Here is a 19,606-nt window from a genome sequence, read left to right on the forward strand (position 1 = left end):
GTTATTTGAGAACTTTTTAATGGATGGCCGCTCTGACCAGTGTGAGGTGATACCTCATTGTAGTTTTGATTTGCATTTCTCTAATAATTAAAGATTAACATCTTTTCATGTGCCTTTTTGCCTTCTGTATGTCTTCATTGGAGAAATGTCTGTTTAGGTCTTCTGCCCATTTTTTTTTTAAATTGTATTGTTTGGTTTTTTGTTATTAAGCTGTATGAGCTATTTGTATGTGTTGAAGGTTAATCCCCTTGTTGGTTACAACATTTGCAAGTATTTTCTACCAGTCCGTAGGTTGTCTTTTCATTTTGTTTATGGTTTCCTTTGCTGTGCAAAAGCTTGTAAGTTTGATGAGATCCCATTTGTTTAATTTTGCTTTTGTTTCTATTGCCCTGGGAGACTGACCTGAGAAAACATTGCTACAATTTATGTCAGAATGTTTTACCTGTGTTCTCTTACAGGAATTTTATGGTGTCATGTCTTACATTTAATTCTTTGATCCATTTTGAGTTTATTTTTGTGTATGGTGTGAGGGAGTGTTCTAACTTCATTGATTATGTACAATTGTCCAGCTTTCCCAACACCACTTGCCAAAGAGACTGTTTTTTCTCCATTGTACATTCTTTTCTCCTTTGTCAAAGATTAATTGACCGTAGGTGTGTGGGTTTATTTCTGGGCTCTCTATTCTGTTCCATTGATCCCTATGTCTGTTTTGGTGCCAATACCATGCTATTTTGATTACTGTAGCTTTGTAGTATTGTCTGAAGTCTGGGAGGGTTTATGCCTCCAGCTTTGTTCATTTTCCTCAGGATTGCTTTGGCAATTCTAGGTCTTTTTTGGTTCCGTATAAATTTTAGGATTATTCTAGTTCTGTGAAAAATGTCATGGGTAGTTTGACAGGGATTGCATTACATCTGTAGATTGCTTTGAGTAGTATGGCCATTTTAAGAATATTAATTCTTCTAATCCAAGAGCATGGGATATTTTTCCATTTATTTAAGTGATCTTCAGTTTACTTTATCAATGTGTTATAGTTCTCAGCGTGTAAGTCTTTCATCTCCTTGGTCAGGCTTATTCCTAAGTTTTTTTTTTTTCCTTTTTGTTGTGATTTTAAAGGGGTTGTTTCTTTACTTTCCTTTTCTGATATTTCATTGTTAGTGCAAAGAAATGCAACAGATTTCTGTATGTTAATCTTGTATGCTGGTACCTTGATGAATTCATTTATCAGTACTAGTAGTTTTTGTGTGGGGTCTTCAGGACTTTATATATATAGTATCATGTCATCTGCATATAATGACAAGTTTACCTTTTCCCTTCCAATTTGGATACCTTTTATTTCTTTTTCTTGTCTGACTGCTGTGGCTAGGACTTCCAATACTGTGTTTAATAGAAGTAGTGAGAGTGGGCATCCTTTTCTTGTTCCAGATTTTAGTGGGAAGGCTTTTAGCTTTTCACCATTGAGTATTATGTTGGCTGTGGGTTTATCATAAATAGCGTTTATTATGTTGAGATATATTCCCTCTATACCTACTTTGGTAAGAGTTTTTATTATGAATGGGTACTGAATTTTATCAGATGCTTTTTCTGCATCTATTGAGATGATCATGTGATTTTTGTGTTTTTGTTGATGTGGTATATCACATTGATTGATTTGTGTATGTTGAACCATTGTTGTGCCCCTGGGATGAATCCAACTTGATCGTGGTGTATGATCTTTTTTATGTGTTGTTAGATTCAGTTTGCTAATATTTTGTTGAGAATTTTTGCATAGTCATCAGAGATACTTGCCAGTAATTTTCTTTTTTGGTAGTGTGTTTGTCTGGCTTTAGTATCATACCGATGGTGGCTTCATAGAATGACTTTGGGAGTGTTCCCTCCTCTTCAACGTTTTGGAAGAGTTTGAAGGCTCTGTATAAGTTCTTTGTATGTTTGGTAGAATTCCCTAGTGAAGCCATCTGGTAGGGAGTTTTATTTGTTTGTTTGTTTGTTTGTTTGTTTTTAACAGATTCTTTTTGACTTCTAGTGAACAGTCTATTCAAATTATCTATTTCTTTTTGATTGAGTTTTGATGGCCTGTATGTTTCTAGGAACTTGTCCATTTCTTATAGGTTGTCCAATTTGTTGGCATATAATTGTTCATAGTATTCTTACGATTTTTTTGTATTTCTGTGGTATTGATTTTTTGGGGGGTGGGAGGGAATTAAGTTTATTTATTTTTATTTTTATTTTTAAACAGAAGTATGGGGATTGAACCCAGGACCTTGTGCATGCTAAGCTCTCGCTCTACCACTGAGCTATACCTTCCCCCTTGATTGTTATTTCTCCTCTTTCATTCCTTATTTTGGATTTTTGGGGTCCTCTCTGTTTTCTTCTTGGTGAGCCTGGCCTGAGGTTTGTCAGTTTTGTTTACCGTTTCAAAGAACCAGCTCTTGGTTTTATTGATTTTTTTCCATTTTTTAAAAATCTCTGTTTTATTTAGGAAAAGGCAAGCTTTTGAATTAACTTCAAAATTTCTTCACCTGCAAATGTGCAGATGTTGTCTATGTCCCATGAGGAGGAATTGGTGAACAGGCTGAGAGCACATATATTGAGTTAAATATTCCTTTTGTTTGCTTTATTCCTAAGAGGGGGTCTATTTTTCCCTATTTCTTGAGTTATAGGACATTCATTAGTGTTAGAAAATCACTGATCTCTAGAATGGGTTGATTTGGCTTAATTTGGATTACTGTTTGACAGATTTAGAAACCTGGTTTTGAGTGTGATGTTTATGCCTCCAAGACCTGAAACTCTTGACCCAGGGATGGGTTTGGAGTCATTTTGACTATTTGAGATTGCTGTTGCTAAGACCAGACCTGGCCCAAACCTAAGAGGTTCAGGTAACTTTAGGAATGGATACCCATAAGAGTAATTATTTATTGTAGTTATGGATGCTTAAATATGAAATGAGGTAAGTATTACTATATAAGCCTATTGAGGTTTAAAGGTGCATATTGAGGCCTGAAGATGAAATAAAGTTGACTGCAATTTTACTGTAGCGACCCTTATTTCCTGTAATTTTTATAGACTTAATATGCTATCTAGCCCTTGCCTGTCTCCCAACTTCATCCCATACTGACTGACATACCATACATACTTTACCTGGCTTATACTCTAGCCACATTTGCTTTTCTGTTCCTCAGATATGCCAAGTCCATTTTCACCCAAGGAAGTTTGTACCGTTCGTTCCCTCTGCCTGGACTGCTCTTCTCCTAGCTGTCCTCATCCTTCAGGTTTCAGCTTAAATTTGACACATTACTTCTTGTAACAGCCCTTACCTAATGCTCACTTTCAGGTATCCCTGCTCCTCCCTAACTCTCTGTTATGTCACCCTGTTAATTCCTTTCATAATTCTTTTTTTAAGAACAGCTGTATTGAGATCTAATTCACATACCATATGATTCACTCATTTAAAATGTACAGTTCAGTGATTTTTAGTATATTCACAGAGTTGTGCAGCCATCACTACAGTTAATTTCAAAATATTTTCATCATCCCCAAAAGAAACCTTGTATCCGTTAGCAGTCCCTCATCATTCTTGTCCCCCCAGCATTAATGCAACCAACTAATACTCTGTCTAAAGATAGATCTGTCCATATAAATGGAACCTTATAATATGTAATCTTGTGTATCTAGTTTCTTTCACTTGGCATAATATTTTAGAAGTTTGTCCATGTTGTAGTATGTATCAGTACTTTATTCCTTTTTATGTTTGATTAATATGCTATCATGCAGGATGTTATTTTCTTAGGGCTGCCGTAACAGAATAAATACTACAAACTGGATGGTTTAAAACAACAGAAATTTATTGTCTTAGTTCTAGAGGCTGGAAGTCTGAAATTAATGTGTTGGTAGGGTCATGCTCCCTCTGAAACATATAGAGAAAAATCCTTCCTTGCTTCTTCCTAACTTCTGGTGGTTTGCTGGCAGTCTTTGGCATTCCTTGACTTGTAGCTGTATAACCCCAGTATCTGCCTTCATAGTCCCATGGCATCCTCCCTGGGTGTCTGTATCTTCACATGGTCATCTTACAAGGATTCCAGTCATAGTAGATTAAGGAGCCCACTCTATTCCAGTACGACCTCATCTTAACTGGTTACATCTACAAAGACCCTGTTTCCAAATAAGGTCACTGTGAGGTATTGGTGGTTAAGACTTCAGTATATCTTTTTTGGGGGAACACAGTTCAACCCATAACATGGGTATACCATATTTCATTTATTCATCAACTGATGGACATTTGAGTTGTTTCCACATTTAGAGGGTATGATGAATAATGCTACTATGAACATTTGTGTACATGTTTTTGTATGGACATATATTGTCCATTCTCTTGATTATACACCTAAGATTGGAATTTCTGGGTCATATGTAACATTTTGAGGAACTGATGAACTGTTTCTCAAAGGGGCTACACTATTTTACAATTCCATTGGCAAAGTATCAGGGTTCCAATATCTCTACATTCTTGTCAACTCTTTTTATTATATGTCTTTTGCCATCCTAGTGGGTGTAAATTGATTATCATTATGGTTTTGATTTGCATTTCTGTAGTGACTAATGAGTTTGATCTTTTCACATGCTTATTAGCCATTTGTATATCTTCTTTGGAGAAATACCTATTCAGACCCTTTGCCCATTTTTTTCATTGGGTTTTTTATCTTTTTATTACTGAGTTCTAAGAGTTCTTTTTACATTCTAAATACAAAACCCGATCAGATAATGATTCGCAAAATTTTTCTCCCATTCTGTGGGTTGTCTTTGCACTTTCTTGATGGTACCCCTTGAAGCACAAAGTTCTTACTATTGATGGAGTCCAGTTTTTTTTTTCTTTTGTTGCTTGTACTTTTTATACCATATCTAAGAAGGCTTTACCTAGCCCAAGTAAGTCATGAAGATTTACTTTTGTGTTTTCTTCTGAGAGTTTTGTAGTTAGCTTTTACATCAATAATTATTATTATATTTAAAGTTTCTACATAATCTTGTGCTCAATATACTAAAAATGCTCATAATAGGAATACGCTGTAGTTTTCAAATTAGGTGTTGGCTCAAGCTAATTTTTAAATGAAGGCCTAAAATGTGTATAGGCATATCTTGTTTTGTGTGCTTCACTTTATTGCACCTTGCAGATATTGCACTTTTTACAAATTGAAGGTTTGTGGCAACTCTGCATTGAACAAGTATCTTGGTGCCATTTTTCCAATAGCATTTGAATATTTCTTGTCTCTGTCACATTTTGGTAATTCTCACTGTGTTTCAAACCCTCTGCTAGCAAAAAGATTATGACTTGATAAAGGCTCAGATGATGGTTAGCATTTTTTAGCAGTAAAGTATTTTTTAATCAAGTTATATGCATTGTTCATTTAGACATGATGCTATTGCACACTTAATAGACTACAGTATAGTGTAAACATAACTTTTATATGCACTGGGAAACCAGAAAATTCATGTGACTCGCTTTATTTTAATACTCACTTTTTTGCAGCGGTGTGGAATTGAACCTGCAGTATCTCCGAGGTATACCTATAAACAGTCACTATTTCTCCCAAGAATCATTCTCTATAAGATGTAAGGAAAGGGCCCAACTTCATTCTTTTGCATGTGGTTATCCAGTTGTTCCAACATTTCATATTTCTTAATACTAGCTAACATTTTCTTGCTTATTGTATGCCTCCCTCCCACGAGAATGTAAGCTGCATGAAGGCAGGGAACACATTTATCAGGTTCATCTCTTTTCCACTTACTATTGCTATGTAACATGTTGCCCCCAAATTTAATCGCTTGAAACAACCATTTTATTATGTTTATAGATTCTTTTCGCTTGGGATTTGGGCGAGGCACAGTGAGAATGGTTTATCTCTGTTCCATGTTGTCTGGTGCCTCAGCTGGAAGCTTCAACAGCTGGAGCCCAATCATCTGTAGGCATCTTTACACATGAGTCTGGCAGCTGATGCTGGCCATCAGCTGGGTCTTCAGCAGGGGCTATTGACCAGTCATTGCGTGTGGTCTGTTTATATGGCCTGGTGTTTCCTAAGAGAATGGTATCTTCAGGTAGTCAGACTTCTTACACAGCCGTTCAGGACCCCAAAAGCTAGTGCTCCAGTGCAAGGCAGAAGCTTATTGCCTTTTCTGACTTGCATCGGAAGTCAAGCAGTGTCAGGTCTGCTTCATTTCTTTTGGTTAAAATGACTCACTAGCTTTCCCACATTCAAGGGGAGGGGATGGACTCCACCCTATGGGAGATGTTGCAGCCTTCTTTGGAAAATACGGTATGCCACAATCACTGCATCTTCATGCCTGTAAATATTTATTGAGTGAGTACTGAGCACTATGGTACTATTTTCACAGACGTTTATCTTACATAATCTTTATAACAGTCCAATGTGATGGGTGCTGTCAGCCTCTTTAACAGATGAGAAAACTGATACTTAAAAGTGTCCTGTCACCTTTTTTTTCCTTTTACCTATAATGGGATCATTTAAAGTATCATTGTTGGTACTGAAGGCAGTGACTGGACATGGTTGTTATTGTTTGCTTGGATTCATTAAAGAGGTATTTTTTCAGTTTTTACTATATTTTTAATATTATTTAGGCTCTGTCATAAAACAGCAAACCTGACAAATAAGGTCCCTCCCATCATTAACTTAAACAAGGTAATTTTAGGTTATAAAAATGCTGTGAAGGAATTAAAATAGATTAGCGAAGGCAATATAGACTATACACTGTATTCATCCAAGGGAAAATTATGAGTGAACTGATCAGGAGGGAAAATAAATGAATTAAAATAAGAAGATGAGAAGGTATAGTTAATTATGTGTGTAGGAAGTGCATCTTGTAAGAAGTCATACATATTGTCATTCATATTTAGGAGTAATTTGCGTGTTTTGTTGGTAAGATGTTTGGCATAATAAAATTAGATGAACCTGCTCTGGAGATTCAGAAATTATGCAGAAATTTTTTTTTTTAAAGGGTTTGTGCAGTTTTGACCTTCTTGTTAATATAAGAGAACTGGGTTGATATGGGGTGCACAGAGGACAATGACTGATGATATAGGCAAGAATGTGAGTTATTGATAAAAGATAAAGCATTTAGCCAGCAAGCTTGAAAGCATCTTGGGTGGGGTCCCTGCTGTTCATTTCTACTGGCATGTCCTAACTAGCATAAATAAACCAAAATGTTTGTAAATCTGTGTGCCTCATCTTTCCTAACATAATTGCTGCGTGGACAGAAACACTAAAGAGAACAAGATAGAGGAATCAACAGAAATGCTGAATAGGGCATATTTTTTCCTCAGGATGCTTATAGTCTAGTGGGAATGGTAGAAATTTAAACTAAATAGTTAGAATATAGTGTGGTGAGTGCTATAATAACAGATACGGAATAGGTTCTGTTAGAACTTAAGAGGGGAGGGGTGCCCTGCTGGCCTGGTGGTGGTAGGGGAGGATTCACATAGGTGATAACTGAGCTGCTGTTGTGATGAGAAATTAGGTGGCTGAGGTCTGAGAAGAGCATTCTAGGCAGAAGGAGGGGCTTACAAAGGAGCCAGGGGAACTGCAGAGTGTTTCTTGCATTGAAAGTAGTATGAGTTTGGGAGAATGGTGAGAGATACAGGGGCCAGAGCAAGAAAGGTCTTACATGTCGCTGCTAGGGAGTTGGAGTTGCTCCTTAGAAGATGGAGCACTACTGTAAACTTTCAAACAAGGAATAATACTTCAGATGAGAATAGTCAACTACCTTTTTAACAACACTTGATCACTAGTAGACACCTCAGGTTTAACATGCCTTCAAACTTAATTCCTCATTTCTCCCCCATGTCTCCTGCTTTTCTCCATCTCAGTGAGTAACAGCCTTTTTTTTTTTTTTTTTTTGAGTTGATTAATATAATCATCCTTGACTTCTCTTTCTCTCATACCCTTCGGTCAATCCATCAGCAAATCCTGTTGTTTCTCCCTTTAAGATATACCCATAATTCATCCACTAATTACTACCTTCATTGCTGCCACCCCTAGTCTGAGCCACCAGCATCTCTGGCCTGGATTACTGCAGTAGCCTCCTAACTGGTCTCCCTGCTTCCTTCCTTGCCCCTCGACAGTATATTCACACGGGAATCAGGAGTCCCCTGTAAGGTGAGATCATCTTATTTCTGCTCTAAACCTTCTAGTGACTTCCTTGCTTAAAGTCCTGCATAGGGCCATGGAGCCCTGCATGTCTGGCACTTGGCTCTCTTCTCCCCTGCTTCCTTATTCAGCACACACACCCATTTCTGTTCCTTGGACATTGCTTATGTTCTTGCCTCAGAACCTTTGCATTTGCTGTTCTTTCTACCTGGAACCTTCTTTCCTGAGATATCTGCATTGGTGGCTCTGTTACTTCCTGCAGGGCTCTGCTCATGATGCCTTCCCTAATCATGTAATAGCAAAACTTCTTCAGGCAGTTCTCCTAATTCTCCTAATCTTTTTTTTTTCTCCTATAGAGTCTGACATATTTTGTTTGTTTATTCTTTGTCTCTCTTTTCTACAGTGCAAACTCTGAATGGGTAGGAACTTTGGTTTTGTTCACTGCCCTATCCTCAAGGCATAAAACCTGAAGTAGCCACTCAGTAAAGTTTTGTTGACAGAATGACTTCATTTGCATTTTTAAAATTTCACCTTGGCAGCCTTGTGGATAATGAATGGGAAGGGGGTAGGAAGAGGAAATTAACACTTGGAATTGAAATGGTCCAGTCAAGAGATTTGGAGGGCATGGAGTCAAGAATTACTTGGGAGGGAGAACTGACAAGATCTGGCAAATCACTGGACAGGGAGAAGTGAAGGATAATGACTCCCAGATTTCTGGCTTGGGTAGTTTGAGCAGATGATGTTGTTGTTGGGAATAAATGAAGCCATAAGGATGAATGAAATGGATCAAGGAGAATATGCAGTAAGGTGACCAATCATCCTGGTGTGCCCAGGACTGCCGGTTTTAGCACTGCAAGTCCGTGTCTCAGGAAACCCTTCAGATCCAGGCAAACCCAGATCGTTGATCATTCTAATATAGAGTGTGAGAAGGTAGCTGAAGACACAACCCCAACAGTTTAGGAAGGAGGAGGTAGTCAAGTCTGTGCCGGAAATGGAGCAGAGGCAGTTAGAGGGGTGGCAGGACACTCAGTGAGGCATTGGATCAAGGAAGTCAAAAGAGTAGCCAACAGTGTAGGTTGAATTTCCCTTGGAATTTTTGTTTCCAGCCATCTTGGCAGAAGTATGACATGTCATAGAGGCTCAGTGTTTCTTGAAATAAAAGATACAAATGATGTGTCAATTTGGTTGATGTTTCTATTAAATTTTTAAGTTTTTGAGGGGAGTCAGCTTCTGATACTAGCTGGATTGTAAGGATAAAAATGAACTTAGAGATGATACTAAAAGCAGCATTATTACTACATTGAATGTTTTGTAATCTCAGGTTAATGAATACTAAGCAGTGTGAGTAAGCTCTTACATTCTGCAGTTCTGGAACAGCACTGGATATGAATGATCATAAAGTTGGAATTTCAGAGCTGGTCACTTGTGATCATCTCCATAGTGGTTCTTAATGTTTTGGAGTAATCTTTTTGTGAATCTTTGGAAAACCCTGAACTATTTCCACCTTCCCCTCAAGAAATACATTTTGCTTACAGTTTTGGGCAGTGGAAGGTTATGGATGGCCACAGGAATCCCAGGTTAAAAAAATTGCCCATCTAGTGGATCCCTCCCAAATAATACCTCAGGATATGGAGGCCTGGAAAAACGAAGTAATTTATCCAGGATCACATAGCTAGATAGTGACTGAACTTTTTCTTGATTCATTATTCTATCCATTGTGTGGCTTTGCCTCTGTTTTAATGTAGGCTCAGTCCCTCTTGACCTATTATTATATTTCTTTTATTTCAGTTGCTTGGTCACTGTGCCAGCTCAATATAAGTTGACCACAACCCCTATGTTCCATCCATCTTTTTTTAACTCTCTGTCCATGGACAGAGCAAAATTACTCTGTAGAATATTTGATGGACTGTCAGATTTAATATATCTAACTTTTAAGTCATGAATTAAGAGTTGATGAGGTAAACTTTTCCTAATGACTTACTTGTGCCTTTTGTTTGGAACAGGATGCTGTATGATTATGTTGAAAGGAAGCGAAAGGAAAATTCAGGAGCCCAACTGCATGTCACCTATTTAGTGTCTGGCAGTCTCATTCAGAATGGACATTCCGTAAGTTCTCAGAATCTTATAATGAGTTTAAAAGTGTTTGAGCCATCAAGTGTTACATAACACAGGGCAAAAAATAACAACAAGATTCGGTATTATGGAAGTTTTACAAAGCTGCTTGAAGATGATGATTATTTTGGATTTTTAGTCTAAACCTAAAACTTTGAGAAGTTTGGGTAATATCTTGGCTATGATGCAGAGACTATGTCATTATTGTACAATTTTCCTAGGCAAAAAGACATTAGGAAACTGCTTCTGTTATTCCTCTTTCTTACTTTTTGAAGGTATGTTGGGGACAAGTACAAATTTTATATTTTATTAAGTGAACTTGATTTTAATTTGAGCTTTCACCCAGAAGCTCTGCTGAGATAACTCCATTCCTTCTCCTGCACCAGACTGATCCTTGGGAATTTTGATAATTCCTCGTCTCTTGCTTCCTTCCCAAACTGAGGTGCACCTCCTCTGTTCTCACTTCCCACACCTCTTACCTGAAGGTTCTTTACTCCCACACCACCACCACCTGCCCTACAGAATTTTGCTCAAGGATCTGAGTCCTTCTCAGAGATTCAATGATACATATTTTCCTACTCCTTTTTGACTTTCCCTAAGACTCATAAGTTCAGAAGCCAGATTTGTCAAAATACTGACTGGATTTGACTTGTATCAACAGTCTCACGCATGTGAGATTTAAAACTGGAATGGCAATTTAGTAATTTACAAGGAGAAGCAAAACTTGCTAGGGGTATCAGATCCTTATATTCAATGACCAGCATATTCTGTCCTTGTTGGTAAGCTACTTGGTAAGCCTGATGAAAATCGGGATATTTGCAAGTGTAGATGGATTCAGATGTCATTATGTATCTGAAACAAGATTAGGTAGACCTGATTCATTTGCTCTCAGAAATAAACCTAACCAGAATCCTCTCCCTGTATGGCTCTGGCGTAGTTCCCGCTGAAGTTTGCATCTGAATGTCTTCTTTCCTTTGTTTCCAGGGTTAAATAACCCCCTTCTATTTCAAGAATTTCTGGAATTTAGCCAAAGCCTTCCTTTTAGTCATATAGTCAGTTCTTTACCTGGGAATCATTGTGTACCTTTAAAACAGTGGGTATTACTCTTTTTTTGATCACTGATTCCTTGAGAAAGAATAATGTATATGTTCACACATTCATAAAACTTTTAGCGTTCACAGACCTTTGGAACAAAGGTCCAAGGTTAAGAATTTATGTTTTAAGATAGAGTTATAGAGTTTTAGTCTAACCCATATGACAGAGGTTCTTAATTTCCGATCCTTGGATGGTCTTCAGGGTTCAGGGGATTCTTAGATGAACCCCTGAAAGTACATTTGAATTGTATTCCTCAATGCATTTTTTGGAGACTGTTTTTCAAAATGATATGTAACACATAATCAGTTAAAAACTTCTATGCTTTGGCTTGCTTATGTAAGGCCTTCTGTTTCTAAATTTAAAAGGGCATTTAAATTCTGCCTACCTTTTTTAAAGCAGCAGTATGCTTTATCAAATGAAGTTTTTTTTTCATTTATTTATTTTTTATTGAGGTATAGTTGATCTACAATGTTCTGTTCCTAGTGTACAGCATAGTGATTCAGTTACACACACATATATATATTCTTTTTCATATTCTTATTTATTATAGGTTATTATAAGGTATTGAATATAGTTCCCTGTGCTACACAGTAGGACCTTGTTGTTTATTTATTTTATGTATAGTTTATATCTGCTAATTCCAAACTCCTTTCCCTCCCTATCCCTCTCCCCCTCTGGTAACCAAAAGTATCAAATGAAATCTTAACTGGAATCCTAAAATATAAAATATATTAATAGTAGAGTTGCTGTGGTTGTTGGAATTTTGAAGCCCTGTCCTGGGGAACCCTGTAAAATTACTGACGAAGTGTGGATGCTTACCCATGCTTTTTTCCTTAAAGAGAGCCCACCTTAAAAAAAAAAGCAGATTATTGAGCATAATGTCAGCTCTTCTAATGTCAGGTTCTACTTTCTTTTTTAAGTTTTAAGTGTTTCTAGAAAGAAAAAAGACACACAGGCTTTATATGGATTTTTCAGCATGTAAATAATTTTTATTTTTCCAATAATTATTATTGTAAAAAAAAATGCTTAATAATACATAGACAGTACAAGCCTCCTTCTCATCCATCCCATCCTGGACAGTCTTCCAGAGAGTTATTTGATAATTTCACAGAAATGTTTGGTTGACTCTTTTTGTGTTGTTAGAGGTTATCAGCCTGATTCATCCTTTATGAAGTTCTGTATTAGCTTTTCTTTAGCTGAGATTGATTTTATTGTTGCCTAGATCATTAATTCACTAGGAGTTACAAAATGTTAATGTTCTACTTCTATCATTCCTTCTGGATTTATTGGCTGAATTTTTCTATAAAGAAGAACTATCTCATATCAACCCACCTATATTTTTCCTTTTTCTTTAACTGCCAAAAAGCTCAAAGGGCTTGCCCCCAGCCAGGGTCTGGGTTTCTGGATGCTGAACTTACTCCCTTAACAGGGACCCACTGATTCAGAGCTCCACTCTGGTCTGTGTTGTTTTAGCAGTGGCACTTCCACGTGTTGTTTTTATGCATTTCTCTAATACTCCCTAAGGTAGCATTTAGTCACGCTGAACTGTCTGGGCTGCCATATTTTCTCCTGAGGGTGCCAATTATTGTTTCTAGGGCTCCTGTTACAAAGTTACATAGGTTTGAGTGATTAGTTCCTAATGTTGGTTTTTCTCATAAGCTTTGTAATTTTCATGTACAATTTTGTAGAACATGACATTTTTAAGAATGTTTGGTTTTTTTTTAAGAGAAGATGTGTTATGAAGATATACTAATATTCCCAGTTCAAATTTACAGTTATACTTTTTAAAAACTTACTTGATTTTAAATTGCTTTTTTTCTTATGTTATAAACTTTGGTGTTTCCTAACATTAACATTAATATGTGGTTGCTTTAGCCAAATATATGAGATTTAGAAAAGCAAAACCAATAGTTTTACTAACAATATGACTACTGAAAACAGCTTAAGATCTCTTTGCAGTTCTTTTTGTCTGTAGGCTATATCTACTAGGGATGTACAATCAGCCTGTGTTTTAGGATCACTTGAAATAATTTCGTTCTGTAGTTAAGCCACCAACTCAGTATCTAGTTAAATTCAGTTTTTCCCCTTACTTTCAGTTTTTAGGTTCTCTCCTTTCTCTTATAGGTAACTTTTTATTAGTTTTGTGTTGTCCTTCAATTGTTCTTATTGTTGTATTTTTTTTAATATAAGCAAATATGTGTTTATATTATCCTTCTTGTCCCAGATAGAAGTTTTCATTCTTTACACTCTATTTTGTACTTTTTTTTTTTTAACCTACAGTAGATCTGGAGCATCACTCCATGGCAGTTACAGATATATTTCTCATTCCTTATTACAGCCACATGATCCTACATTGATAGGTATACCTTAGTTTATTCAGTAGTCTCTTATTGGTAGTTAATTTGAGTTATTTACAGTCTTTGCTTATTACATTTAGTGCTGCAGTGTATATTTATTTTGTATATTTTTGCCTGTGTTTTAGGGTTATGTTCCTAGAAGTCAGATGTATATGAACTTCACTGGGTATTGCTAAATACTTCTCCATTCTTCATTCCTACCAGCAACATATGAGAGTGCCTGTTTCTGCACAGCATGTGTGGTCCTGTTTCAGGGTCATCAACATTTCTCCTCTATTAGCTGTCTCTTCATACCTCTTGCCTATTTTCCAAAGGATTGTTAGTCTTTGTTTCCTCTGTTTTAGGAGCTACATATTAAATCTTTGTGATGTAGGTTGCAGATATTTTTCCACTTACTTTTGTCTTTTTACTTAAGTTTTTTTGTCATCCAAAAATGATTTGTTAGTTTTTATGGATTATTTCAGTTACCTCTGAATTTTTCCTCATTCTCAGATTATATTAGCTATGGAAGAATTCACCCATATTTTTTTCTTTTGCATATCTGGTTTCATTCTATATGTTTAGATCTCTTATGGATTTAGAATTTATTTTATTGTATAGTGTGAGAGATTGATCCAATTTTTATCTGGTTCCATGTGATTATACAGTAATCTCATAACATCACTTACTAAAAAGTCCTCTTTTCCTCACACTAATTTGAGATGCTGTGTTTTTTGTTTTTTTTTTGTTTTGGTTTGGTTTGGTTTTTGTGGGGGTTTTTTGTATTACTGTACTCTCTCACTTTCCTTAACCTGATTGAGAAGTTTTAAAGTAACAAAGTTAAAAATGAGTATAACTATTAAACTGTAAAGTATATTTTTAGGGGTACCTAATGTTTCTAATTTTATATCCAAGTACAATTGAATTATTGGCAAGGAAACTTTAAAACTGCAAGTTGTATTACTTTAAATACTAATAAAGTGTTATTTCCTTACAGTGCCACAAGGTTGCAGTAGTGAGAGAAGATAAATTAGAAGGCAAGTATTTTAGCAATTTAGCTAGCTTTTCCTCTTAAGGCATCAGTGTAGGTACAATAAAAAAAAAATCTGCCACTAACGTCTCATATATTTAGCTGTTTTACTGAAGAGCCATATATTCCTTTTATTAGTAGTTTCTGAAACATGTTAAAATATGATACTATACTAACTTCCTATTTTCAAGGCCAATAGCTGCTAACATTTATAAAGCACTTTTACCACAGGATTTCAAAACTCATGACAAACATGTAAAACCTTTTATGAATACATAAGGAACATCCCATCAACTGTAAAAAGACAGTGTTCTCTAAATATCGCATTGTGTTCCATAACAATTTTTTGAAGAATATTGAAGAATGCTTTTTAAAGTCAATAAGACTTAGTATGACTTCTAAATTAAATTTGTTTACCCATTTCAAGACTGTTAATGCTACTGTTTTATTTTTTATTACCCAATTCAAAGGAATTTTGAACAGTCAGGGTCCATGTGATCTTGGATTATGTCTTAAGACAAAACCTGCACTGTTGTACTTTGTATATAGATGCCCACCAGTGGAGTCCTTTTCTTACAAATTAACTTTAAGGTATTCAAGATAGTAGAAATGTCCAATATTTTCTTTCTGAATTCTGACAATGGTAGATTTATTCGTCCAGTAGATACATAATGAGTATCTATTCTGTATCAATCTTTGTACTAGGCACTGGAGACTTGGAACAAGTTAGGCGTTAGTCCCTTCCTTCATGGAACCTAAAATTTGTTCTTAAGATGTTCTTTTGTGTTTTTTATCTGCAGATTTATCTGGTTTATAGTATTTTTGTTATATATAGTTTTTTTTTGTAAACTAAAATTGAATTACATAAGTGAGACTTCTCAGAAATTAGTTATTCCTCAATTATATGCTAGTATAAGATTCTTCCCTGACTGAAAAAAAAAAGAAAAAACACACACATCATAGTATGATCAATCATTCATTAGTATTTACTGAGTGTCCACTGGATGAGTGATATCCTCACAGGTACTGTACTTAAAACTGACTCACCACCTACCTTTCATAATGTCCTTGTCACAGACAGAAGAGTTGCTATTATTCTATATATATGACTGTTTGGCCTTTTAGAGCTTTTGGGATCACCACAAATTACAAATGGTTTTAATGCAGCAGGGTTTCTTGTTAAAGTCACCACCATGCTATGAAGTTTGTGTATTAACAGACTGCTTTTCCTGTTGACTTGTAGCAGTGAAGTCCAAGCTAGCTGTGACTGCCAGCATACATGTGTACAGCATCCAGAAAGCCATGCTAAAGGACAGTGGGCCTCTGTTCAATACCGACTATGACATCCTTAAAAGCAACTTGCAGAACTGCAGCAAGTGAGCTCCTTAATGTTCCTTGTGGGCTTCTTTACGAATTGGTTTTGTAAGATGTTTACACAGTGGCTGCCTCTTAAGAGTGAACGCCAAGTCTAGTAAAACCCCATTTATCTTGCAGTAAGACACATGCCTGGTTTTATTAGTACATCATAAGGTGAAAAATAGCAGCCACAACCCATATTGAAAACCCCAGTGGACTCCCCATAAATCTCTTTCTCATGTATTTATCCTGTCATTACCAACAGAAATGTTTGTGGTGCCCCCTCTTTACTCCTTTACTCTAGTCTTTGCTTGTCTAAATCCTACTCATCCTTCAAGAACCAGTTCAAATGTTGTCCTTCAAAAAACTGTTCCTAATTTGATATCCCTCTACCTTCCATCCAGAATCAGTTGATCTTCCACAGCCAGGATCGGGTCTTGTTTTTTTGTATCTTTCACAGCACAGGGAGAAGATGGACTATAATAATGCACGTTGGTTTTGGAAACTGATGGTCATGGGCTTGAGTTGTGGCTTTGTTGTTTAATGGCCTGGTGGCTTTGGACAAGTTATTTAAACTCTTTTGAGCTTTGGTTTCTTCATCTTTAAATTGGATATAATAATGCCTACTTTGTGAGGTTGTATAGAGGGTTCATACCAGATCCCCAGACATATATTGAATACCTACTACTTTGACAGGTACTAAGGATGATAATTTGAATTAATTCAACAAAGATCTGATGAGTATGTGTGATGTGCCACATACTATAGAGTCGATATGGCCCAGTACCTGCTTATGAAACTGATGGTCCTATGGGGGCCAATTACAGTACAGTGTGACAGTGCTACAATGGGAGTAATAGGGTGGGAGGATGTTGTAGGGGGCACTCATCCTCCCCGCAACCCTGCCTTTTTGGTTGTGGAGTGAGGGGGCAAGACAGAGGTGGCGTCTTGAACAGAACATCTAAGTTGAGGCCTGAAGTCGTAGTAGAAGTAGTCAGAGGAAAGTGGGAGAGTAAGAACAGGGTTGAGAGAAAACATGGTGCTTGTGCAGAACCACATAGTTTTCTATGGCTGGAACTTAAAGTGAGGGGCAGGAAATAATGATACAAGGAATCAGACTATGATTTGACTACTGGGATAAGGAATTCAGACTTTATTACAGGGGCACAGGGGAGCCACTGAAGATTTTGAAATAGATGATTGAAATGATCAGAATTGCATTACAGAAAGATCACTTTGGCTGCAGTGGTGAAAACAGATCTGAAGGGAGTAATCTGATGGCAAGGCCATCAGGAAGGAGTTATGTTGCAGTTATTCAGGGTGGAGATGACAGTTATCTAAAGTACAGTAATGGTGTTGGGGATGGAGAAGTACAAAGGTTAGAGTCATACCATCAAAAACTGGATGGTATGGTAGTGGTTAGAGACCAGGAGAATGTGTATGGTGGGGCCATGGTTGGCGGAAGGAGCTGTTGATGGTGTTAAGGATGATGGCCATGTTTCTGGCTTGAATTGCTGGATGGGTATTGGTACCATCGCTAAGAATGGGAGTATATGAGGAGGAGCAGGCTTTGGGAGAGAGGGAAAAATGATGAATTGGGTTTGGACATGTTGAATTTGAGTACCCTGTGGGGAGTCCAAGTGGAGATGTCCATTGCAATAGATAGGTGAGTCTAGAGCTAAGGAGAAAAATCTGGGGTAAAGGTAGAGATTTTGGAATCAGAGAAAATAGGCGATTAATTGGGCTACAGCAATAGATACAATCATTCAGAGAGAATGTATAGAATAAAAGAAGGGCAGAAAGTAAAACTCTAGCCACAAGTACTAGCAGGATAACCTTGGGGAAATTAACCTCTCTGCTTCAGTTTCCTTGTCAGTAAAATTAAACTAACGATAGTATCGATCTCAGGGTTGTAGACAATTGAATTAATATATGTAAAGCATTTAGAACAGTGCTTAGCACACAGTAAGCACTATTTAAGTGGCAGCCATTTTTTAAGCAATGGGCAGAAAAAGGAGCAGCCAGAGGTAAGAGGAAAATCATGAGAGCATATGAAGTTCTTAAAACTAAGGAAAGAGTTTCCAGAAGGAGGGACTGAATGACAGTTCAAACCTTGCTGAGAAGCTAAGTAAAATAGGAACTGAAAAGTGATGGCCGTGGTAAGAGCATTTTCAGTGGAGTGACCACATTCTGGTCAACTGAGTAGATGGGATGTAAGGAAGTGAGACAGCAAATACAGAGAACTTTCCAGAAAATTTGACAGTAAAATGGAGAGAAAAGGGAGGTAACTTGCTACAAAGGAATTGAAAATAAGGGATGATAAATACATTTTTAAAGTTGAGAATGCCTTGAACTTGTATTACTAGGAAAGAGCCGCAAAAGAGGAAATAGTTGAAGATACTGAGGGAGGTGGAATAACTGATAGAGCTGGGCCCTTGAGGAGAAATAGAAATAGAATTGCCAAAAATAATTTCTGTAAGTTCCGTTAAAATAGGATTGTGTCTATTTTGTTAACCGCTATATACCAAAATGGTGCCTGGCAAATGATAAGCATTTAGTAAATAATTGTTGAGTGAATTAATGATAGACATTAGTTCTTTTCTTTCTTTAGCTCAAAACCTTGAAGGTAGTAGGCATACCAATATTTATTAAATACACAAGTATAATTATACAGCTAAAGAGTAATAATTTATGTCTTTTGTCTTTTAGGGAAGGATTATAAGAAAATATTAACACCCTGATGTATTTATGTAAATTAATTATTAGATTTAAGAAATAGTCTGTTTTAAAATCTAGTTGTGGCATGTCAAGCTCTAAAAATCAACTCTGTTGTATCTAGCACGTAAGCAAACAAAAATAAAATTGACTCAAAACTCCAAAATGAAATTTGCATAGGGACCACCAATAAACATGGCAAGTAGAAATGTGATAGTAGGAAGCCCTTTAATAAACCTTTTCTTAAATACTTAAAATATCCTCTATAGAAATGTGAAGAATTTATCTCTAATAAAGAAGTTTGTGTTTAGTCCTGAGAATTACAGGCCAGGTGAGATCTGACTCATTGTTTCATGTGTTTTAAGAAGTGTTGTGACAGGAAAAAAGCTGAAATTTTAGGATTGAGCAGATTCTTCTCTCAGACATGTTCCCAGCCTAACTTGGTCTCTTCCCCATTGCCAGTTCCTGGTCCTGACCCTAAGGTGTGGAATGTAGACCAAAAGGAGAAAGAGTTGTCTTAGGGCCAACTTTAGATGTTGTCAATGAAATAAAACATTGCTCTTTTCCTTGTACATGGAAGCCTTGCAAGGCCAGAGAGGAAGACTGGTGGGTGAAAGGAAATGATTTCCGTCTGTTCTGAACTCTGATGCACAAACTATTTGTGTTAATCTGGGGCTTTCTATGTGGACCATAATAAATCAGTAGAATGTTTTTGGAGCTGTGGGCTCTAGCTTGGGGCTGCTCAGCCTAAAGTTACTTCTGAAATCAAGTGATTTTATCAGGGATTTTTTTCTTAGGCCAGTTATTCTAGC

The 19,606-nt window shown here is 36.7% G+C and overlaps 1 protein-coding gene across 2 annotated transcripts in view; it reads left to right on the forward strand.

Annotated features, from left to right (window-relative positions):
• The window catches only part of POLD3 (DNA polymerase delta 3, accessory subunit), a 44,646-nt gene that overhangs the window by 2,901 nt on the left and 22,139 nt on the right, over window positions 1-19,606 (forward strand). For both annotated transcript variants that reach the window (XM_032489350.1, XM_006181583.3), the window contains exons 3-5: window positions 10,154-10,256; window positions 14,691-14,730; window positions 15,967-16,099. In XM_032489350.1, the coding sequence (XP_032345241.1) occupies window positions 10,154-10,256; window positions 14,691-14,730; window positions 15,967-16,099 (276 nt within the window). The remainder of the gene's footprint in view (window positions 1-10,153; window positions 10,257-14,690; window positions 14,731-15,966; window positions 16,100-19,606) is intronic.

This window comes from Camelus ferus, chromosome 10 (genome assembly GCF_009834535.1).
Source record: "Camelus ferus isolate YT-003-E chromosome 10, BCGSAC_Cfer_1.0, whole genome shotgun sequence".
Taxonomy (NCBI): domain Eukaryota; kingdom Metazoa; phylum Chordata; class Mammalia; order Artiodactyla; family Camelidae; genus Camelus; species Camelus ferus.